This window comes from Bombina bombina, chromosome 2, assembly GCF_027579735.1.
Source record: "Bombina bombina isolate aBomBom1 chromosome 2, aBomBom1.pri, whole genome shotgun sequence".
Classification (NCBI taxonomy): domain Eukaryota; kingdom Metazoa; phylum Chordata; class Amphibia; order Anura; family Bombinatoridae; genus Bombina; species Bombina bombina.
The window spans coordinates 339,576,939-339,602,662 of record NC_069500.1 but is presented as its reverse complement, the minus strand read 5'-3'; the positions used below and the strand labels follow the sequence as shown (position 1 = coordinate 339,602,662).

The 25,724-nt window shown below is 34.9% G+C and overlaps 1 protein-coding gene across 1 annotated transcript in view; it reads left to right on the top strand.

Moving 5' to 3' along the window:
* Window positions 1-25,724, top strand: part of RPH3A (rabphilin 3A) — a 496,507-nt gene that overhangs the window by 298,852 nt on the left and 171,931 nt on the right. The window contains exons 4-7 of the mRNA XM_053701695.1: window positions 16,936-17,065; window positions 18,264-18,347; window positions 21,434-21,593; window positions 24,500-24,541. Coding sequence (XP_053557670.1) covers window positions 16,936-17,065; window positions 18,264-18,347; window positions 21,434-21,593; window positions 24,500-24,541 — 416 coding nt within the window. The remainder of the gene's footprint in view (window positions 1-16,935; window positions 17,066-18,263; window positions 18,348-21,433; window positions 21,594-24,499; window positions 24,542-25,724) is intronic.

The window sequence follows — 25,724 nt, the reverse complement described above, 5'->3', positions numbered from 1 at the left end:
GTAATATATATTTGCTATTAGTATTGGAGGACCGGGCTAAGATTAGCGTGCAATCTGGTATTACAAGTCAAAAGTAAAACAGAATTACAGAGTATGTTTAGCGAGGCTGACATAAGTTTGCCACACCCTATACTTTCAATGAATAGTGCGGCCGCACTAACCATTGCTAAGCTTACGATTACGAGTTATACAACACATAATAGCACTAAAAAAAAGTTATCTCTCCTTGAGACCTGGAGTAAAGTGTTAATGATAGATTAAAAGTATAACAAAACACATGTCAAATATATTAAAATAGTATTAAACACACACGCACATGTATTTGTGTTTATTATTGAAATAAATGTATAAAAAGTGTATTCAAGAGATATGGTATATGACAAGGTATTTGACAGGGAAGGGCTCATAGGTGTATATATAATGGTATATATATATATATATATATATATATATATATATATATATATGTTTGTGTACTTATGTATGTGCATACATAGATACATGCATAACTTTCAGCTTCTAATATGAGTGCAGAGTTGGTATAACTTATGCAGTGTTAGCGCTCAATAGTGCTAATATTTTTGTGCTCCACTTGTAATCTTGACCTATGTAGAAAATAACATTAAATTCATGTAAACTACAGTTATTTTTTTTTATCTGGGTCAGTATCCATATCTATATGTTTCAAAGCCACAAATGGTTAAACAATTCATGAGACCTTTATAATCGCATTAGCTATTCTTAGCATTCACTTTCTGAGCTGCATAAATATTTAAACATAAAGTCTGGTGTGCTTCTCATTTTTTTACCTGACAGGGCTTTTGATGCAGTGTAAGATGTGCTTAATGAAAATTCAATTTATATTCCACATGTTCATCATACAGTTGCTCAAAATAGAACAAGCTTTCTGTAGCTAGAGGAAGATGCATATATTGGCTGTCTACAGGACAGCTATTTTTTTAAATAAAGATCTGATCTGGACATTGAAAAAGTTACCTAGAAATAAAATGTGAGGACAATGCTTGAATTTCCACTTAAAAAACAATCACAGCTTGTGGTGTGATCCCCAGAGGAGTAGGGCCTCCTGTCTCTTCTGTCTTAATATATTAATGTGTGTTCTTTTGGCTATTCATGTGTTTGTTGTACCCATATACAGTACTAATGCTTTGTAAAAAAAAAAAAGGAGTTTTCCTGTTTCAAAACATATTATGTCAAACAGAAGATGTAACCCTCATAAATCTCAAAATCTCTACTGTGTTAAGAGAAACAAATTATGTGTGATAGTGGTTGAGATAGACAATGTGAGGCCTTGATGTGGTCGTAGGGTACGTCCCTGTACAAATAGACGCAGTCCAGGATGCATTGTGTTTATTTACATAGGGTCAGGTGTTTTCAGATTTATTCTGAATTAGGCCGATTTTAAAGGGATATAAAAGTTCAAAAAGAAAATGTCTGATATGCCAGAGTATTTTATTATTTCATCATTGCTTACATAGATTTCTGTATATTTAACCCCTGCAAATGGATTAAACACATAGAGGTTGATCAAAATATTTATATACACAAATCATTAATGACATTAATGGTGATTTTCTGTAGAAAAATCATCAGATACGATTTTCTAAAGCTTTGTTATTGACCCCATAGTTAAAGTCAGCTTCACAGCAGCAATGCACTAATGTGAGCTACACAAAAACATCTGGTAAGTGCTAACTACTCATTTGCAGGAACCCTGAGGCAGCTATCATAAATTGCATGATGATCAAAATCTCACCGGCATGGAGAGAAATCAAACAAAATCTTTGGCATTTTTTTAAATGTTGTATTGTAATGTTCACATAAAGAACACTACACTGCAACATAAAATGTCTCAAGATAAAGTTTGTGTTTCTAAATGTTTTAGAGGGGCCTCGTCGTACTGATGAGACTTCTTAGATCATTTCACTTGAGGGGAAAGCTCTAGATCATCAGGCCAAAAGAGAGAATGATGGCATGTCAAGAGTCACACTCTACAAATTGAACATTGATTTTTTAAATTTGTAGTATTTCCATGCATCCCGATTTTTTCTGGAGGCTTTCACAGGAGAAGGGGGTCTTGTAGGCAAAAAGTGAACACACACCTTTAAACCCCTTAATTAAAAATACTTATATTGATGGGTGCAAATCCAGAATAAAGATCTCAAATAATGAGAGTTCCAAAATAATCTTAAAATTGATGTCCTCAAAAGAAAAGAGATATATACCCTTTGGAACAGTTTCCACTCAAATACCTTAAACATTAAAAATCTTTTTTATTTCATTTTAATATTTTATAATGTGTTTTACTATGTATTTACTGTAAATATTTGACATTCTAATGTTCTTAATTTAGTAGAAAATGATCTAAGTATTTTTAAAAATATGTTTATATATATATATATACTGTATCTATGCCTATATATATATATATATATATATATATATATATATATATATATATATATATATATATATATATATAAAGAAATTTTACCAGCTGTAGTTGGGAATTAATTAAAATGGATTAGTATCAGAGAAGTAAAAAATACTGTTGCTGCTCCGGTGCCCGGGGGTAATGAGGTCATTTGTATTAGGAATTTAAGAAGAAAGAAAGAAATACCCTTAATCCAGCACAAACTTGTAAGCCAAAATTCAAATTACCTCTGGTGGAGTGTGTAAATCAGTGGTAGACACAAAAGCCAGTAGTCAAAAAAGTTATAGGGTAACCATTTATTAGAATTAAACTAATGCAGATATATATATGTTACCCATTATTATTGGTTCTTGATCAAATTAAACCAATGCATTATTATTTAACAGATATAAGACACCAAAAAAACTAAATTCAAATAGAACTGTGACTCTGTAACAATGGAATGTCCAAAAGACAGTAAATATAAGTGGCAGAAAAACTTGTTATATTCGCATGCAGTTTGTAATAATTTCAAAGCCTTATACTAGCAAGTTAGTCCGGTGTTAAAAAGCTTGATAATGCGACAGTCAGTTGTTAGTCAAGCAAAAAGCTGAAAGCTGTAGCATGCTGCAACAGAACACAGTTATTATTGGTTAGGCAGTACCTCCCCTTACAATCAAAGTAGATATCAATCAACCACCTTTATGGGAAATACATCCACAGCTCACCCCTCCGATTACCACTTCAGATCCTCCTGAGTCAAGGTGCCGCTTCCTCCATTGCAGAGGTAGTTATCACTGACTTGCTCTGCTTAGCCGGACAGACTAGCGGCATCTCCTTTTAAGGTGGGGGCCAAATCCCTTCTGTGGGTTAGTCATCCAACTATAAAGATACAGCCTGGTATCCAGGGCAAAAGTTCCTCCCGGGGGAAAACCGACTCAAATCAAACAAAACACCACGCTCACGGAGCTCCAGTGGGTGTGATCAATTGACACTTGCTACACGTGTTTCACCCATTCCAGTAATCCTATTGGGCTTCGTCAGGCATGCGATACAACCATGTCACAATGAGAGTATTTATATCATTCTGGGTGAAATAGTTAACTAATTAGGTGTCGGAACCATATTTAATACATCACAAAAGTTAAAAATACAATTATAGCATATACCATGGCTGGCTTCACAGAAAGAGTTATTAGAGATCACATTTCAGGGAAAGATAACTAAGTAACATATTCCAGATTACATTAACATACATAAATCCTGAATAATAAATTTCTATGGGTCATATCAAAAATATATGTAAAGCCATCCCCATGTATCTTACAACTACATAACATATATAGAGAAACAATTTATCACTAAATGTGATTGGTATAGTACACAGAATACTTCATAAACCTTCATTATTCAGATTTAGCTAAGGTTCTACTTAATTACAAAAAAGGGGGGGCATGATTTCATTCCTCATCTTCGGAAAGAGTTTTTAAAGAGATCATATTTCAGGGAATAATAATCTCATATATATATAAATATATATATATATATATATATATATATATGTGTGTGTGAGAAGAACAATGGGATGTAAAATATGCAGAACTACATTCAGGTTTAGTGCTGTAGGTCTAACACAGTATCATTTTTTTTTCTATAACACTACGCTCCATTGAATCTACAGGGAGAAGAAGTTAGCAATATACGAAGTCCTGAAGTTTATTAGGTTTTGCTCACTCGCAAACTTTTTACTTTCAACTTGTAATACATGTGCTAACCCACCTGCGTTAAAATTTTACTTCCAGAGGTGTTTGCGCGCCACTTGTAATCTGGCCCATGGTCATCTGAAGGACTCTGGGCATTCTATTGGCTGATCGGAACAGCCAATAGAATGCGAGCTCAATCTGATTGGCTGATTGGATCAGCCAATCGGATTGAACTTGAATCTGATTGGCTGATTCAATCAGCCAATCAGATTTTTCCTACCTTAATTCCGATTGGCTGATAGAATCCTATCAGCCAATCGGAATTCGAGGAACGCCATCTTGGATGACGTCATTTAAAGGAACCTTCATTCGGACCTAGGACGTCGTTAGAAGAGGATGGATCCGCGTCGGCTGCTTCAAGATGGTCCCGCTCCGTGCCAGATGGAAGAAGATGCCGCCTGGATGAAGATATCTACCGGTCCGGATGCCCTCTTCTTGCCGGATAGGATGAAGACTTCGGACCCTCTTCTGGACCTCTTCTTGCCGGATAGGATGAAAACTTCGGAGCCTCTTCTGGACGGATCGGTGATACCCGGCGTGGTGAAGATAAGGTAGGAAGATCTTCAGGGGCTTAGTGTTAGGTTTTTTAAGGGGTGTTTGGGTTAGATTAGGGGTATGTGGGTTGTAATGTTGGGGGGGGTATTGTATGTTTTTTTACAGGCAAAAGAGCTGTTTTCTTTGGGGCATGCCCCGCAAAAGGCCCTTTTAAGGGCTGGTAACGTAAAAGAGCTGTAAAAATTTTATTTTAGAACAGGGCAGGGCATTTTTTTATTTTGGGGGGTTTGTTATTTTTTTAGTGGGCTTAGAGTAGGTGTAATTAGTTTAAAAATCTTGTAATCTTTTTTTATTTTTTGTAATTTAGTGTTTTTTGTAGGTAGTTTATTTAATTAATTTATTGATAGTGTAGTGTTAGGTTTAATTGTAACTTAGGTTAGGATTTATTTTACAGGTAATTTTGTAATTATTTTAACTAGGTAACTATTAAATAGTTATTAACTATTTTATAGCTATTGTACCTGGTTAAAATAAATAGAAAGTTGCCTGTAAAATAAATATTAATCCGAAAATAGCTACAATATAATTATTATTTATATTGTAGCTATATTAGGGTTTATTTTACAGGTAAGTATTTAGTTTTAAATAGGAATAATTTATTTAATAAGATTTATTTTATTTTGTTAGATTTAAATTATATTTAATTTAGGGGGGTGTTAGTGTTAGGGTTAGACTTAGCTTTAAGGGTTAATACATTTATTAGAGTAGCGGCGAGGTCCGGTCGGCAGATTAGGGGTTAATACTTGAAGTGTCGGCGATGTTAGGGAGGGCAGATTAGGGGTTAATACTATTTATTATAGGGTTTTTGAGGCGGGAGTGAGGCGTATTAGGGGCTAATGCATTTTTTATAGTAGCGGTGAGGTACGGTCAGCAGATTAGGGGTTAATAATGGTAGGTAGCGGCCACGTTTCGGGGGCAGATTAGGGGGTAATAAATATTATGTAGGGGTCGGCGGTGTTAGGGGCAGCAGATTAGGGGTACATAATAGGGATAACGTAGGTTGCGGCGGTGTACGAAGCGGCAGATTAGGGGTTAAAAATAATATGCAGGGGTCAGCGATAGCGGGGGTGGCAGATTAGGGGTTAATAAGTTTAAGGTTAGGGGTGTTTAGACTCGGGGTACATTTTAGGGTGTTAGGTGCAGACTTAGAAACTGTTTCCCCATAGGAAACAATGGGGCTGCGTTAGGAGCTGCTTTTTTGCAGGTGTTAGTTTTTTTTTTCAGCTCAAACTGCCCCATTGTTTCCTATGGGGGAATCGTGCACAAGCACGTTTTTGAAGCTGGCCGCGTCCGTAAGCAATGCTGGTATTGAGAGTTGCAGTGGCGGTAAATATTCTATACGCTCCCTTTTTGGAGCCTAACGCAGCCATTCTGAGAACTCTAAATACCAGCGTTGTTTAAAAGGTGCGGGGGAAAAAAACCATGCGTAGCTAACGCACCCCTTTGGCCGCAAAACTCTAAATCTAGGCGTCAGTTTGTTAAGATTGACTGCAGTACTTATAATACCTGTTTTGGTTGTGGGTTTGAATGAAAGCAGCTTTTACTAAGCCTTTCAACCTGTTGTGATCAATAAATTCAGTACATTATGGGTAGATTACAAAGTGAGCGTAAAAATACAAGCTTTATGGGAAAATATAGAGTAGGTTCACACACATAGGATTAGGGCATACACTTCACAAACTGTTGACCCTTTACCTTAAAATCTTCCTTGTCATATTCTTTTTAATCTTTTGTTCCCTAATTATTGAAGGGATATGAAACCCAAACCTGGTATCAGTTATTAGCGCTTGCTATAAAGTGCTACACAAATAAAGCAAATGAGGTTGAATTAAGGCATAAAGGAATATTAAACCCTTTTTTTCTTTTCTTTCACGATTCAGGTAGAGCATGCACTTTTAAGCAACTTTCTAAATTACTCATATTATACATTTTTCTTTGTTTTCTTGGTATCTTTATTTCAAGGAACCAAGCAGGAATGTAAGCTTAGGAGCCGGCCCATTTTTGGTTCAGCATCTGGGTAACGCTTGCTGATTGCTGGCTACATTTAGCCACCAATCTGCAAGCACTACCCAGATGCAGAACCAAAAATGGGCTGGCTCCTAAGCTTACATTCCTGCTTTTCAAATAAAGATACCAAAAGAACAAATAAAACTTGATAATAGGAGTAAATTATAAAGTTGCTTAAAATTGCATGCTCTATCTGAATCATGAAAGAATAGGTTTTCATATCCCTTTAAGCCTTAATTCAAGCTCATTTGCTTTTGTGTAGCATTTTATAGCAAGCGCTAATAGTGGATACCAGGTTTCCAAAAACTTTCAATGATTAAGTGGTATTCACTTAACAGATGAATTGAAATATATGCCAAGTTATCACGTAAAATTACTTTGGTAAAATGAGTGAATCGTTAACCTATGACTTGTGATATAGGCAAATTAGCATGTAGAATTGCTTTGGTAAAACAAGTGAGCTGACAACTTTAATACTAAAACAAGCTCTACTGCATGCAATCAGCAGCACTCAACTTGTTATTTGGCCCTATGTTGGGTAAAAAAAAACTATTGTATAGCAGCTGCTTATTACAGGTTAGTCAACCCTGTGAGCTAAGTGAATTGAGTGCATTTGTTTGGGGGGAAAAGCACTATAAATAATATTATTCTTTATTTTTATGATATTTTTATGCAATGATGCTTGTGTCCTGTTTTGTAGATGGCAATAAAGCAGTTATTAAAACAACTTTGATATAGGACATATAATACTTTATAAAAGGCACTGTTGTACACACAGAGCAGCATCTAATTTATAGTTCTGTGCAGCACTTGAGTGATTTGGCAGATGTAGGTCATCTTGCAAGTGGAGCATATAAAACATTCACAAACTGCAATTCCTAATTTTATCTCTGGAGGCATATCTGTGGAGCCACTAAATAATCTAGTCATGATTTGGCTATTTTTAGTGGTGTTGGTTCTTACATTGAATTGCAAAATATTTTTCAGTATTTCCCAGGGGAACTAAATTTTATATATACTGTGTGTGTGTGTGTGTATGAGTATATATATATATATATATATATATATATATATATATATATATATATATATATATATATATATATATATATAATAAGTCAGGGATTTTGTAGGGACATGGTCAGGTGCATGAGTAAACAATTATACCAAACAGGTGCTAATGATCATTAATTTAATATGTAGGTTGAAACACAATCATTAAAGGGACAGTCTACTCCAAAAATTGTATTGTTTAAAATGATAATCATTTTATTACCCATTCCCCAGTTTTGCATAACCAACATGGTTATATTAATATACTTTTTTTTACCTTTGTGAGAACCTTGTATCTAAGCTTCTGCAGACTGACCCTTTATTTCAGTTCTTTTGCATTTTAGCCAATCAGTGCTGACTCCTACGTAACACAAAGGGATTGAGCAGAGTGTTATCTATGTGGCACACATGAACTACTGCTGTCTAGCTGTAAAATGTATCAATATGCACTGAAATAAGAGGTGGCCTTCAAGGGCTTAGAAATTAGCATGCAAGCCTACCTAGGTTTAGCTTTCAACAAAGAATACCAAGAGAACAAAGTCCATTTCATGATAAAAGTAAATTTTAAAGTTGTTTAAAATTGCATGGCCTATCTGAATCATGAAAGTTTAATTTTGACTAGACTGTTCATTTAACTGAAACAGAAACAGCTGTGTAGGAGGAATAGAACTTGGTGAGGAACAGCTAGATTTTGCTAGCAAGGGGAGGTTGCTGAAGAATGTTTAAAGGGACACTGAACACAATTTTGTTTTTCATGATTCAGGTAAGTAACTTTCTAATTTACTCCCATTATCAATTGTTCTTTGTTCTCTTGCTATCTTTATTTGAAAAAAGAAGGCCTCTAAGCTAAGGAGCCAGCCAATTTTTGGTTCAGACCCTGGACAGCACTTGTTTATTGGTAGGTGAATGTATCCATCAATCAGCAAGAACAACCCAGGTTGTTCACCAAAAATGGGCCGGCATCTAAACTTACATTCTTGCTTTTGAAATAAAGATATCAAGAGAATGAAGAAAATTTTATAATAGGAGTAAATTAGAAAGTTGCTTAAAATTGCATGCTCTGTCTGAATCACGAAAGAAAAAAAAAATTGGGTTCCGTGTCCCTTTAATGTCAAAAATCATACACCATAGCAATACTAAGCATAGCAAGAAGACACAAGGTAGTTATTCTGAATCAGCAACGTCTCTCCCAGGTAGAAATTTCAAAGCAGACGGGTTTTCAGATGTGCTGTCCAAGCTTTTCTCAAGAAGCTCAAAGAAACAGGCAATGTTGAGGTCTGTCGAAGTAGTGGTCGGCCAAGGAAACTCAGTGCAGCAGGTGAAAGACACATCATGCATACTTCTCTGTGCAATGCAAAAAGGTCCAGCAGTGCCATCAGCTCAAAATTGGCACCCATCTACTGTCCGGGCAAGTCTGATCAGAAGTGGTCTACATGAAAGACTTGGGGTGGAGAAATATGACAGTAGATACTTTGGACTGATGACTCAAAATTTGAAATATTTGGCTAGAGCAGAAGGCAGTTTGTTCGCTAAAGGTCTGGAGATCGGTACAAAAATGAGTCTGCAGGCAACATTAAAGCATGGTGAAGGTTCCTTGCAAGTTTGTGTCATTGTAAAGAAGATTACAGATTCTTAGCAGTGATGGTATGATCTCCACAGTGCTCTGATCTCAAGATCATCTAGTCTGCCTGGGATTACATGAAGAGACAAAAGCAAGTGAGACTGTCAAAATGCACAGAAGAACTGTGGTTAGTTCTCCAAAAAGTTTGGAACACAACCTACCTGTATTTATACCTACCTATATATAAATAAAATTATTTAATCGGTTTTCTCATGCACATACACATGGTTCCCATCTCTCACCAAAATGATAGCTAACAATTGTGTGCATGCTTAAACTCAGGTTAGATGTTTAGCATTTAACATGCATTGATATCCCTGTTAAAGGGACAGCAGTTTGAGGTTGTAATAAAAAATGTTTAATTGTGCATTGCAAAACACCTTTGTAATATATTTTCATTATTTATTTTGCCTTCCTTTCTTGTAATTCAAGTCTGAAAATGGTGGATTTCCCAATCCTTAAAACTGAAAGAGTACATGGCAGTTTCCACAAGCCTAAATTTGCCACAAATAATTCCTTAATTTGGGGATTGGCTGCTCTAAATAAAGAAAGTGGTGACCATTTAAAACATTTTTTTTTACAGCAAATAAGGTGTTGATTTGTTCAGGCTCGGCTTAAAAGTTAACCTATTGGAGGATTATTTTAACCCTGTGTGCCAATTGGATGTAGGTACTACGCCACACAGCATTTGCCCAGAGTACCGTGTTAATGTAGTACCTATGTCCAACACAAAGGCACATGCTGCGGTATTGTCAGGGAATTAAGAAACCAGACGGAAACTAAAAGTGCAGGTTTAAAAATAATTTGAGTTTATTGAAAATAACAATAAACAACAATAGTGAAATCCATTGATTTTTAGGAGGGTGGGTCACTACACTACAGAAACAATAATATACAATAATAAATTATAATATAAAATAATATTTAAAAAGTATATAGTTTGTTACTGGAGTATTAGCTGCCAGTAAAAAAGATGGCAGGGAGTAGTGGCAGGAAGAGGGTAAGAGAGCTGTTTTCGTGGTATCACGGAGGTGTGTGTCTTAAAAGGGAGGTGGATGTCTACACTACAGAAATGTAAACAATGTTTTTTTTAAACAAAATTCCTAAACTGCATACTGTCAGACTGTCTGACAGAACCTAATATCTCGGTGATGGGGGAGGGGAGAGGTGCTTGGGGTGTGTGAGATAGGGATCAGAAGGTGTCAGGTTGAAGGGGTAATCTCTACACTATAGCTGAAACTAACCTTACAAGATACCTGTATAAATAATTTGAGCGAGTATCGCAAAGTTTGTGAAAAGCTTAACCATTTATTATATGATTGTTTTTTGCAGCCACATAGTGGCATAACATATACCAAAATAGGCCTAGATCAACACTGGGTTGTCTATTTTAAAAATATATATGGTTTTCATAGGTAAAGAAAAAAGACAATGGCTCTATTTCTGTTTAAACTGAGAGATAGCTAAAATGCTAAAAATTCTCTTGTATTTTGGGCAAGTTTTTTTCTGAGATTCCTGGCAGTGAATGGGGTAAATTGCAAACTTTTTACTCTCCCTTTATAATGACTAAAATGACATATTAATTCAGTACATTAAAGTATTGAGGTTTAGCCAGGGAGGAGAAAAATAATCAATACAGCTGGCCCTCGGTTTACAACGGTTCAATTTGCACCGTTTCAGAATAACAACCTTTTTTTTTTATGTCATGTGACTGTTATTGAAAAGCATTGAGAAGCAGTGCATTCATTAAAATAGCCAGTAGGTGGAGCTGTCTGCTTGTGTTACAGCAAAGATATGCAAGCCAAGCACACAAGCAGGCTGAAATGAATCAGTGTAGCTAGCTAGACCTGAGCTATGGAGCCGCTTTCAAAGGAACAAGATCTTCCTGTCTATAAATCAGTCCAGATTGGAATGCATAAAAAGAACTGTTTGCAAAAAAATGCAAGTAAAGTCTGTGTTGTGTGATTATTTTATTAGGTTTATAATGCTGTTTAGCAAATGTTTTTGTTCATTTAACTTAGTTTAATTATATATTCTGTGTTGTGTGATTATTTAATTAGGGGCCTGGAACCTAACTCCCTCACTTCCCATTGACTTACATTATAAACTGGGTTTCAATTTACAACGGTTTCGATTTACAACCATTCCTTCTGGAACCTAACCCCAGCATAAACTGAGGGCTACCTGTATTTTATATAACAATCCTTTGCAGCCTTCTGAGGCAGCTAAGGGCTATAGAATTTAAAACCAGAATAAAATAATCCATATATAAAATATCTATTTGTTTATTAAAAAAAAGAAGAATCTTAATGTACTTTACTTTCTTTTCCACTGCACCCATAAAGCATTGAGTGCTTAAAGGGACATAATACTCATATGCTAAATCACTTGAAAGTGATGCAACATAACTGTAAAGAGCTGACATGAAAATATCACTTGAACATCTCTATGTAAAAAGGGATGTAACTCATAAGTAAGTGCTCTGTAAACGGTTATTCTTCAGCTGCTGTAAAGCGGCAAGTTGAAAAACCCCCCCACAATATCCAATCAGCATCAGCAGTGCTAAGGTCATGCACTGCTTTGCTGTGATCTCATGAGATTTCACAGTAAACTTCTTTAACTGAATACGAAAATAACATGACTGTGCCTGCACATGCCAGATGCACACTCCCTTGCAAGTCCTCGGACAAGCATTCTTTACAGTAGGGTGTGAATACTTAGGACATTTTAAGGTAAATATCTTCCTTTTTTACATAGAGATGTTCAGGTGATATTTTCTAGTCAGTTTTTTACAGCTATGCTGCATCATTTTCATATGCTTCAACATTTGGGTATCCTGTCCCTTTAATACATGATTCAGTATATCCCTCACATTACTACAGTCTACAGAATGATTGTTTGATTAGTGCAGACATTAATTTATAAAAAGGACTGACTAGAGGAAACTGTTATTTAAAGACATACATTACAATAAAATATATTTGTATATATGTTTTTGAATAGTGCTGAAAGTAGAAAGTAGCACAAGAATCTTACTTAACCCCTTAGTGACCACATCACTTTTCAATTTTCTTACCGTTTGGTACCAGGGCTATTTTTACATTTCTGCGGTGTTTGTGTTTAGCTGTAATTTTCCTCTTACTCATTAACTTTGACCCCCAAAATCTGTTAGACATTTACAACCACTAAAAAACACCCATGCTAAATAGTTTTTAAATGTTGTCCTGAGTTTAGAAATACTCAATGTTTACATGTTCTTTGCTTTTTTTGCAAGTTATAGGTCAATAAATACAAGTAGCACTTTGCTATTTCCAAACTATTTTGTTTCAAAATTGTGTCAGGAATCCCTGAATAACCCTTCACATATATATATATTTTTTTAAAAGAAGACAACCTAAGGTATTAAACTTACCACTAATCTATGCCAAAGTTTGAAAGAAAAAAAGTGGTGATTTTTTTGACAAAATAGCAATTTAAGAATACATTTACTGAGAATGTTAAAGGTTACTGCCAAATAACACCCCAATATGTGTTCAACAATATCTCCTGAATAAAGTAATGCCACCCATGTATAGGTGTGTCAGGTTCTCTGGGGGCTAAAAGACCTTATTTATAGGGGGTGCATTCCAGTTTTCCAACTTAGAATTATCACATCTGTCATCATGCACCTATATCCTATTTGGGACATTTCTGAAGCTGGCCAATGTAATTTACCCCCATCATGCTGGTATTTTAACACTTTTCATGCACTAATTCAACCAACAGTCTTTGTCAAGCTTTTTAGTTATTTTTTGGTGTTATTTTTGCACACACATTGTACTAACTTTAGGCATGGATTCACAGTTTCCGTTAAGTGTTACTGACTAAAAAACACCTTAATATGTGTTCAACAACATCTCCTGAGTGCAGTGATACCACCCATGAATAGGTTTGTCGGGTTCTCAAGGGGCTAAAATGCCTTATTTTTAGGGAGCACATCCCAGTTTTCCAACTTGGAATTTTCACATCTGTCATCATGCACCCATGTCCTATTTGGGACATTTCTGAAGCCGGCCAATGTAATTTACCCCAATCAAACCATATATTTTTGAAAAGTAGACACCCTAGGGTATTTGAAACGTTGGTATTTTAACACTTTCCATGCACTAATTCAACTATCAGTCTTTGTCAAACTTTTGGGTAGTCATTTTTTCGTGTTATTTTTCACACACATATTTTAGGCATAGATTCTCAGTTCCTGTTATGTGTTACTGACAAAAAAGACCCCAATATGTGTTCAGCAACATCTCCTGAGTACAGTGATACCACTTTTTTTCACATTTAACATATCTTCTTTGCCTATGTTCTTTTTGGGGGCCTTTTTACATACCCCAATTTTTTTGTTTGCCATGAATGTGCATATATTTGAAAAGTTGACACCCCAATGTATTGTAAATGTAGTGTTTTGATGCCTTTGATACAACTGTTTTAGCCAAAAAAATTGGAGAAAGTGTATGGTGATAATTTTTCGATTTTCATTTTTACACACACATTGCTTTTTTACTATGATTTGGGAGAGATTGTTGTAAGTTATTGCAATATAACACTCCAGGTTGTTTTATGCAAGACCTCCTGAGTACACCCATGTCCCCATGCATAGGTTTGCCAGGAGTTTGGGAAGGTTCAGTTACAATTGTATGACATGTAATTTGAGTTGAAAGTGAGAGTATTTCTTCTGATAGGCCTATCTTTAGTTTGGGGCCTAATGCATACCCCAGTTTTATTTATTGCCATGAAAGTATATATTTGAAATGTTGACACCCCAAGGTATTGTATATAGAGTGCTTTGATGCCTTTGATGCAACCGTTTTAGCCAAAAAAAATTGGAGAAAGTGTATGGTGGAAATTTTTCAATTTTCATTTTTACACACACATTGCTTTTTGACTATGATTTAGGAGAGCCTGTTGTAAGTTATTGCAAGAAAACACTCCAGGTTGTTTTCTGCAAGACCCCCTGAATACACCCATAACCCCAATGCATAGATTTGACAGGGGTTTTGGTAAAATACCGCACCAATTTTAGAACTTATAAAAAATAGAACAGTGAAATTTAAAAATCTGGCACAGTAAAATAAAAATAAATAAAAAATTCAGTAACAGTAAACGTAACCAAACCCCCCCTCCAAAAAAACACAACGGCAAATGTAAAATAATTAGGTAGGGTGGCAGCAGCTGATCTGCTAGATCATCCCCACCCATATGCCGGTTATAAGCTTTGATGCACACTGGCTTCATTGTGCTCTCAGCTCTGCTACCTACAGAGACCTTCACAGTCTCTGTGTGTATGGTGGTAAGAAGGTCTACATCCTTCTTGTCTCTGTACTTAACTCCTCTTGGCGCAGAGCTGAGGTCTCCTCCCTTCGTAGCCGGGTGCATGCAAGTTGTCCTGGGAAACCTGCCCGGTTCTTTCGAATTGTACGGCAAGCTACTGTATCAAAACAATACAGTAGCTTGAACAAAAGGACACTTGTATACAAATTGTCTACATACAAGTGGTACCCTTTGTTCATCAGGGGTAATATCAGGTCCCAGACAATCTTGCCAATAGTTCCCATATGTCCTGGGCAGCCTGGAGGGTAAAGGTGGATATCCTTTCCCTTGTACACCAGTAAGGCCTGAGTATACCCAGTCTTGCTCACACAGAGCTTATACACCTTTACTACATACCTGTAGTCCTTGGAAGGAATATACTGCTTGAATCCCAGCCTTCTCTTTTACTTCATCAGGGATTCATCCACGCATATATTCCTTCCAGGTGTATAAGCCTCTGCAAACCTGGCAGTAAAGTGGGTAATCAGAGGGCGGATTTTATACACCCTGTCAAACTGGGGATGCTCCCTAGGGGGGCACAGGCTGTTGTCGCTAAAGTGCATGAAATATAGAATCATTTCATAACTCTCTTCCTTGACATACTCTGGGAGAAAATGTGGTTAGAGCAAATGGGGCTACTGCGAATGGAGGATTTCTTTATGATGCCCATCAGCATAGCCAATGCCCAATTTTTTTTAAATTCTGGCACATCGATGAGGGCCCATTGCTGCTTTGCCAAAAAGTGTCAGGCTTTGCAGCATGGAACATCATCACCCAGAAACACCTCCATAAACTCTTGGGGGCTAAATCCTGCCACATCCACATTGATGCCAGGATTTGCAGTAAAGGGTGGGATATCTGGCCTCTGGTGATGAGGCGTTACCCACTCTTCAGCAGCAATGACAGCTGGAGCAACACATCTCCTTCTGGCAGGGGGCTAGGAGCCACAGATGCATCACTATCAGTTGAGACTGTATCTAATGATGTATCTGAGCATATGGCATGGTGAAAATTGAGGTCTGAGTCAGACATAGAGGCGCCTGACTTTGACACAAGGATGGCAAACGCCCCCTCAGTACTATATGTTCTCTATGACATGATTTATTTTTATCTGTCACAGAGAAAAAAAAATACTAAAAAAATCAACACAAAATATAAATTTAAATTAACTAAATGGCTCTGAAAAGAGCCTTTGGGTCTCAAAACAAATTACTAAAAAAAATTAACCCCTAAAAAAAATGCACAGAGAGCAAAAAAGTGCTGCTGTGCTACTGTCAGTGGTTTTTAGTGATCACTGGCAAGCTAGGGGTTAATGGCTCTGAAAAGAACCTTTTGGTCTCACAATTTTTCACAAATATATCTCTCTCTCCTAAACACAGATCTCTCTCTCTCTCCCACAAAAACGCAACTGAGGAGAGGGAAGGAGATCCACACTGGTCAGTCAATATTTATTAATATTGACATGATCAGACAAATGGAATATTTTATTATCAAAAAAGTTTTTATTGTGGCAAGCTCAGATTGGATTACCCTAGCCTGCTCATATGATGAGGCAGGCTAGGGACACCCCCAGAAGCACCATTATGCACTGGGCATCGCCATCTTTGAAGCCACATGGGGGGAGGGGGGCTATATGGGGTTATTTTATTAAAAAATATATATTTTTTTATTTTTTTTATTTATTATATTATTTTACTAAGTGACTCGACCCACCAAGGCACTTAGCACACTTACTGAGCATCAGCAGCCTGCACAATGGCTTCCAATGCTCTGCCTGACTGCTGGGCTCCACGTGGAGTGAAACCGGAAGTGATCGCTTCATGGGAGCGATCAAAATGGAGCCCGGCAGTCAGGAACAATATTGCAGAATGCCTCAACATCGAGGCATACACCTTCTCAGAGAGATGGCAGAGGTGTGTATTGCTTCTGAAGATGTAATTTGTGTCATGCAAGCCACTGCTGACTCTCTGAGAAGATGCAGTGTCTGAATACTGGTGCAGGATATGTGCATATGCTGCAGAAAAACAGTAATACATTTTGCTAGACGCATTTTTACAAAAATACTAATATTTCACATTGAAGTGTTCCCATGTACATTTAATTTTTTTACCTTTCTATGCCTTTAATTTTAAATTTACGATACTTGTCTATTTCAGGCGCTTGGTTAATCGTTTAGAAGACATGCGGAAGGCTGTGACCGGTGATGGGGTAAATCGATGTATCCTTTGTGGGGAGCAGTTGGGACTTCCAGGATCAAAGTGTGTTGTTTGTGAAGACTGCAAAAAGGTAAATATGTGATTATAGGCAACCTGCTCTTTATAATAGGCACTGGCATCAGGTAACAATTACACATCTTGTTTCCCTTATAGTCCACTCCATGTCCCCTTTGAAATAGGCAACAATGCTTACTGTAGATCAAATGTCTCATGATAGGGAGTGTCTTGCAAAGCTGATTCACTCGAGCTGCTAAAGGTGATTATTATTGCAAAGATCTTATTATAAAGGCTACATATTACACCTCATAAGAAATCTGTCAGTTTATTATTATCATTATTAGTATTATTGTTATTGTAATAGTTATTAATATTTTTGTAAGGCACCACAATATTACACAAAACACATGTAATATATAGCAAGGGCAATCAGGGCTTCAAATGTTGTCTTTTTCTTATATGAACCCCTGTTTATAAATAAAGGTCATACTTTAAATAGGATCATGTCCAAAATTTGTATGTATGTATGTATATATATATATATATATATATATATATATATATATATATATATATATATATATACTATATATATACATGTATGTCTGCCTATATACATGTCTGCCTATATACATCATTGATTCCTATATCTAGCCTACACTTACAATGGGAAACACTAGTTTGCTAGAGGTGTTTGATTACATTTGATTTAGGGTGGCTCGCTACTAGGGATGGATAAATTCTCCAACACAATCAATAAAAATATCAAAGGTTAGGGACATTAAATTGTTCTAAACAAATGTTGAATGTTTAATGAGAATTTTTTTTCCAAACAGATGTTAACATAACTCTAGGTCATAAAATATGTGATACATATCATAAAATGTATATGAGATTGTGTTTTAAATATATTTTACAGCATATATGATTTATTTCTACATAGGAAAAACATACATTTCTTAGGTAAAAATAAAATATTACATTTAAGAGTTATAGAGCAAACAAAAAGAAAGCTGTATAATTATTTTAAGATGAGCTATTATATCCTTCTGTTGAATACAGACCTTGATATGGGAGACATTTTAATGGCTGTTTATGAAGCCAGAAAATAACCTAGCTGTGCTATGCTGTCATTTATTGAATTGAAATGTAACTTTAATAAATGTGCATCATTATATTTATTCAAGATAGGATAGAGATACATTAGATCATATAAAAGTTATGCCTGTGTGTACAAAAGGCTGATATGTATTTATTTATTTTATATGCAGAATGTCTGCACGAAATGCGGTGTGCAGACCAACAGCCGCCCTCACTCCATCTGGCTATGTAAAATATGCAGTGAGCAGCGCGAGGTTAGTACTGTTCCACAGGACTTATTTATTTATTTATGTATTTGTTTTATTTATTTATTTATTATTAAATGCCTGATTGGGTCTACTGCAGTCATATCCATTGTTGTAGCCAATACTGTGTCTACCGTATTCATCAGCTGACAAACTACTAAATGAAGTGTTGGTATTAAACTAAAAACTTAGGGCTCATAATTGTTTACTTGTATCACATTTAATATTTTATCTGTATATTGTAATTGATGGAGATTCTAAAGAGGGTTCTAGACTCTCCTATGCACCCTTAAGGTCTACTATAGCATACCCAATGCCCAAGGTAAAAGGGATGGTATTTCATGTGAGTGGAAAGTATTTTTTCTTTGTTGCATCTAGAAGAGAGTGTTGTTTGTGTTTTATTGTACAACAGATTTTCCTGTACTGTGAAAAAAAAACCTTTTTTGCAATTGATGGTGATGCTTCTGAGGCAAGTCATTAACCACCAACAGTGCAATGGGAGTTTTACTCACCAGCCAGTGAGCAATCAGTCCTTAAAGGGACATGAAACCCCAAATTTTTCTTTCATGATTCAGATAGAGAATACAATTTTAAACAACTTTCCAATTTACTTCTATTATTTAATTTACTTCCTTCTCTTGTTATCATTTGCGGAAAGGTTTAGGCAAGCTCATGAGCAGCATAGAACCTAGGTTCTAGCTGTTGATTGGTAGCTGCATATATATATTGATTGTGATTGTCTCACCCATGTGTTCAGTTAGAAACTAGTAGTGTATTGCTGTTCCTTCAACAAATGATACCAAGAGAATGAAACAGATTAGATAATAGAAGGAAATTAGAAAGTTGTTAAAAATTGTATTCTCTATCTGAATCATGAAAGAAAAATTTGGGGTTTCATGTCCCTTTAAGGATCAATTCTTCATAGATATTTAGTCCTTGATTTCTTCAAAATCAAAATAGCTTTAATGTTACCTTTCTTTTAAATGTTTTAGTTTTCACTCTCTTTTGTATTAAGAATAGACATAGTTAGACTTTACTGTTCCTTTACATATGAGTAACGGGAATAATTAAAAGAAAATTATGACACCCCCCCATCAAAGCTTCCATCTTTTTGTGGCAAAATGTACCCTAATGCTCTAATGTAACTGTAATGTGTTTTCTAAAGCATGTTCAGCTTTATAAAGATGCTGGCTGTGAAGTAGCTTTATGAAAGAAATAAAGTGAATTTCCTCAGGTAACATATGTAGAATAATGCACCCAGATGAATCAATTAATGCCCAAATTCCAAATTTAGAAACAGCTGTCAGTTATGCTTTTTTCTGTTGATCAGTTTTAATTGTAACTGCTTTTATCATCATTGCTAGATGCTTCCCACCTAGGATGATTCTGTGTTTTGACTATAAATTACAGCCTGTGACGCAAATGTGTCAGAGAAAAGAAAGTAATGCATTAAGGGCCAGATTACTAGCGGAGCGCAAACATTTGTGCATGAGAAATAAGGTGTTTATCACAGGTGTTTGCACTCGTCAGACTTATTGCTCGTATTACGAGTTGAAAGTAAATGCGATCGCTTGAGCGCAATCGCAATTTACGCTAGAGTGATTACCTGTGAGCTGTGGTTAACGGTTTTGTGAAAATAAAAAGTTGCACAAAACACATCAAAAATACATTACACAGTACAGTTACACTTATAATAACATCTTATAAAAATGATTCTAAAAACATATTGAACAAAAAAGTTATAAGGGTTCAAAGATATGAGGTCTTAGGTGTTAGAAAAAAAGGCAGGCAAAAGGCTTTAACATAGAGATACATATACATGTCTAAAGATGTATATGTTTGTGTATGTGTATATATATATACTGTATATACAGTATATCTATATATATATATATATATATGTGTGTGTGTATATATATATGTATTTATATATGTATTTACAGACATATATACACATATAAACACATAAATACATATGTATATAAACATATATATATATATATATATATATGTGTGCATTAGAGCTCTTTGCGTTAAGTAGATGAAAACATGTAAAGGCGATATTTATACAATATTTATATTTAATAAAAATGTATCTATGTATTTACTGAAAATATTTGTAATTTCAATGTTCGGCACATAGCAGAATATGTTTTATTTATTTATAAATAGACATTTCTTTATATTTTTGTATATATCTATACCTATATATAATCATGTATATATATATATATATATATATATATATAGGAATAGATATATATTGTACAAATCAAAAACATCAGATATATGTAGACATATTTGTTTATGAATAAATAGAACGTAATTTTGTATGTGAAGAACATTGGAATGTAAAATATTCATATTTTTATGTCGGGTTAGCACACATGAGAATATGTGAGAGTGGTGTGTTTTTTCCACTTTTTTTTCCTCCATTGACTTCTATGTGGGAATACGTGAACGCACACACATATTGCAAGTTCAGTTTTTTGCGCTCATCATGTTAGCTCATAAGGGAAAACAGTTTACATGTAACTCATAATACCAGCACAACCAGATGCACGCAAAATGCTTACTTCTAGCACAATTAAAGCTCGAGCGGGATAGTTAATTAGCGCTCCACTTGTAATCTGGCCCTAAGTGTATAATCAAACTCAATAAGCATAAATAACATGGAATTTACTTGTATGTATATTAAAATCTTGACTTTAGTTGATAAGATTTTAACATTTTCAAATGTTAAAGGGACAGTCTACTTGCAAATTCTTATTATTTAAAAAGATAGATATTACCTTTATATTACCCATTCCTTATTTTTGCATAGCCAACAATGTTACACTAATATACTTTATATCTCTATGGTTACCTTGTATCTAAACCTCTGCATACTGCCCCCTTATCTCAGTGCTTTTTACAAACTTTTATTTTAGCAAATGTAGTGCTTGTTCCTGCATAACTCCATAGAAGTAAGCACAATTTTATCTATCTTTTTAAACACTAAAAAGTAATCAGGTAGACTGTCCCTTTAACCATTTCTTAATTTTAAAATCTATCCGTTATTTCTCTGAGAGAAATCTGTTACTTTGCATGTTTAGGTGTGGAAGCGATCTGGAGCATGGTTCTTCAAGGGCTTCCCAAAGCAAGTCCTTCCTCAGCCAATACCAATGACTAAACCCAAACCCCAAAAACCTCCCAGTGACAAAACGACATCAGATGTATCGGAACAGAAACGCTACCCTCGCACTCAGAACCGAGGTGAGAGAGCGAGTTGCCTCTTATTTTATCCATTTTCTGTGAATATTTGACTGCGTAATAAAAAAAGCTTTTAATACCTGAAAATTATTAATTGTATTACTGTTTTTTACTTAAGGGACAGTCTACTCCAGAATTTCATTATTTGTTAAACATTGTGGGACAGAATGAATGCTTAGCAGCTGCGTACTCCATTTTCATGTTAAACATAGGTGCTTTTTGGTTTAAAGTGTATGTAAACTCACGGTCACCTCTCATTCTCATGTTGTGAATCTCCAAAAATAAACATTAGTTTAAGTCATCATTTTTTTATAATTGAATAAGAAATCAGAATATAAAGTTATTTATTGTTATTTTTCTTACTTTATTCCTCCGCCTGCCATCTTGTCCCTCATTTCTAAGTTGATGGACAGTTCTTTAAATGAATAATCGATTATACCCCGTGGCATCCAGCCCCTTTTTTCCCCCGTCATGTGATCTAACTGTGCATGCGTTCCCTTTCGATTCGTGATTGACAAGCAATGCTCGTCCACGTCTAGCGCATGCGCTAAGCATTTACTACCTAATTTGCATTAGCGATCACGGATAGAGGAAAATAAGTATCGATGTTGAGATTGCAATAAACAATTTTGCTTTTGCTTGCTGGCAAAGTAATCAATGAATGGAAACATTCATTGAATACTCTGCTGCTTATGTTAGATACGGCGAAAACACGCAGGCACAATGTAATTTGGTTTGACGATAACGATTCTCAATGGATCAGGGCACACATGCACACATTACCCGTAGTTTTAAAACGCATGCGCTAATTGATTTATCTTCATGAGCGCGCTTCATTACTAGGTAATAGAGCAGACGGGACTGCTCTATACACAATGTAGTGAGAATACAGGAAGTCCAGGATGGGAGGAGTTATCGTTCAAAACGGAGATAAGTTGTAATATAAATTATAATATGATAACATTATTTTTTAAGACAAAAAGCATTGCGGTTTCAATTATAAGTTTATTGAGAATTGTTAGTGTACATTAAAAAGCGTATAATTTACGTTCACTTTAATGAATGGTTATATTTATACCTCGTCAGACTTTTAAACACACTTTTAATAAAGTTAACTACCATCATCAACATGCTAATGGTTGTAAATGAGACTTTGGAAGTTTAACGTGATTTATAAAATTTCTCAAATATATATGAAATAGTTTCACATCATGAAATAATATTAACAGTTAAATAAAAAAAATCTGTATTCAGACAAATTACGATGTCATCATCCTCATGATAAAATTAACTAGGTCATTTTTTTTCTCTTGCTTTGGGCCTGTATATATTACATGCATGAAGTTCTGTGAAAATCGTTGCAGCATTTCACTTACAATAAGCATTTTTGTTTGATTTTCAAGTGTTTAACTAGATTTTGCTATGTACTGTCTTTTACATGTAAAAGCAAATTATATACGGTCAATTCAGAAGTAAAATATGATGGCTAATTTATTTATTATTGATGGCTTTCTAATATCTATGAATTAAGTTTTTTGCATAACTATTAATGTGAGTTCATGAAGTGCAATTAACAATTTCATAGTTTTATACCCTTTAAAAAAAATATCCAGACATGTATTTGTAATCGCAAATGAGCAAATCATAACATTTTAGTTTCATAGTTTAAAAATGTGACTTGGGCAATATTGTTAATTTTTCATTCTTAAAACAAAAAAACAACAAATTATTGTGTTTAGTAACATATGAACAGAAGATGCCCAAAAAGGCATACATTAAAAACATTACACTTAGATTACAAGTGAAGTTGCTTATTAATCGCGTGCCCATAAATGGGCAAAGTCACCCATCTACGGGCGCACGATAAATAACCAGCCATTACAAATGGCTAGTTATTGCTACTGCGAGCTTGCTGTAGCAATTAGCGCTTAGAAAATTAACCAGAGGTCAGACCTCTGGTTAATCTTCAAAATATCCCCCAATTGCCCCCAAAATAAAGAATATTCTTTTTTATATTAAAGAAAAAAAGTATTTTATTTTTTATTTTTTAAACTGCAAAAAGCAGTTATGAGGGGTTAAAGTTGGCAGGTGCGGGGAAATAATGAACGGCAAAGTAAAGCTTTCCAAAACATACTTTTCTTTAATAATACAAATTATATTCTTTCAGACCACTAAATATTCTTTTAGAAATTATTTCTCAGGTTTACAAAATGTTACTTAAACAGACAGTCTACTCCAGAATTTTTATTGTTTAAATAGATAGATAGATAGATAGATAGATAGATAGATAAGCCTCGGCAGACTGTCTCCTTATTTCAGTTCTTTTGATAGACATGCATTTTAGCCAAACAGCGCTGACTCATAAATAACTCCATGGGAGTGAGCACAATGTTATATATATATATATATATATATATATATATATATATATATATATATAGCACACATGAACTAGCACCGTCTTCAACAGTTTTTAACAGTTTAGAAATCAGTTTGAACCTACCCAAGTTTAGTTTTCAAAAAAGAATACCAAGAAAACTAAGTAATTTGGAAAGTTTTTTTTAAATTGCATGCCCTATCTGAATCTTGAAAGTTTAGTTTTGACTTGATTATTCCTTTAAAGACCATCTTTCAGACCACTAAATATTCATATAGAAATTATTTCTTAGGTTTAGAAAATGTTCTTTTAAATGCATAGCAGACATGGATTATCACCTGTACTTATGATACTTCACACATCGTTATTTAGGAAGATATCTTTTTAAATACTGCTTACAATGCATTACTACTGTAAAAGATCAGAATTTATAGATTGTTTTGAAGTTTTGAGAACTGTTAGTACAATATACTTGGTATTATGTTCCCAAAGGAAAATATTTTTAAAAATGATTTTGCTTTATATGTTGAAGGTCAAGTGGAAGTTACAACGCAGCCAGACCAGGAATCAGGTGGTGAGTATAAATTACAAATGATAAAAACTCTATAAGCATAAAAACTATATGGTAAGAAAAGTACTCCTCTGTCAAATGACTGCTGACGTCCCTGCCATAACCGTCTTATGAATTGTGTTTGATAGAAAGAGGGGGATCCTTAGTGACTTGGAACGCCTCTAATTGATGCCACAGATTTAATGAATAAAGCCTTTACTGCTATACATTTTATACAAAGGAGCTGTGATCCTGTGTTTTATTAAACTGTCCTATTGTTGACATCTATGCTCTGTGAGTATTTTCCTTTTGGTGCCCATTTTGGATTGGCATTATAAGTGTTAATGAAACGCTGTGCACCCTGTGATAAATCTGTTGCGTCCCAACTCGCTAAGGATCCCACTTTTGGACCAGCTCCTCTTTCTATCAAACACAATGCATAAGATGGTGAGTATAAATGATCTGGTTTTATTTTACTATATTACTTTCATTTATGGGCCATATTTAAAATGTGTTAAAGGGACATGAAACCCCAAAAAATACTTTCATGATTTAGGCAGAACATACAATTTTAAACAACTTTCCAGTTTTCTTCTATTGTCAAATTTGTTTTATTCTCTTGGTATCATTTGTTGAAGGAGCAGTAATGCGCTACTGGTTTCTAACTGAACACATAGGTGAGCCAATGACAATCGGTATATATGCAGCCACCAATCAGCAGCTAGAACCTAGGTTCTTTGCTGCTCCTGAGCTTACCTAGATAAACCTTTCAGCAAAGAATAACAAGAGAAGGAAGAAAATTAAAATAATAGAAGTAAATTGGAAAGCTGTTTAAAATTGTATTCTCTGTCTAAATCATGAATGTCTAATTTTGACTTTACTGTCCCTGTAACTTTTGCTTATTGTCCATTCCATTTGGAGCTGACTCCACTGCAGCACATCATGGATACTCTTGATAAACCTATCAATTTCCCTAAATATATGTGGTTCAATTCTGCAAATACTCAAAAAAACTTTACAAATGTAAAATTTGAGCCCTAACCTTACTTGTATAATACTTATTAGCCAAAAATTCAATACAGTACATAGAATACAAAATCAGAAATATTAATATTAGGGACATGAAACCCTAATTTTTTCTCTCAAGAATAATATAGGGCATGCAATTTTAAACAACTGTATAAACTACTTCTATTATCTGATTTTC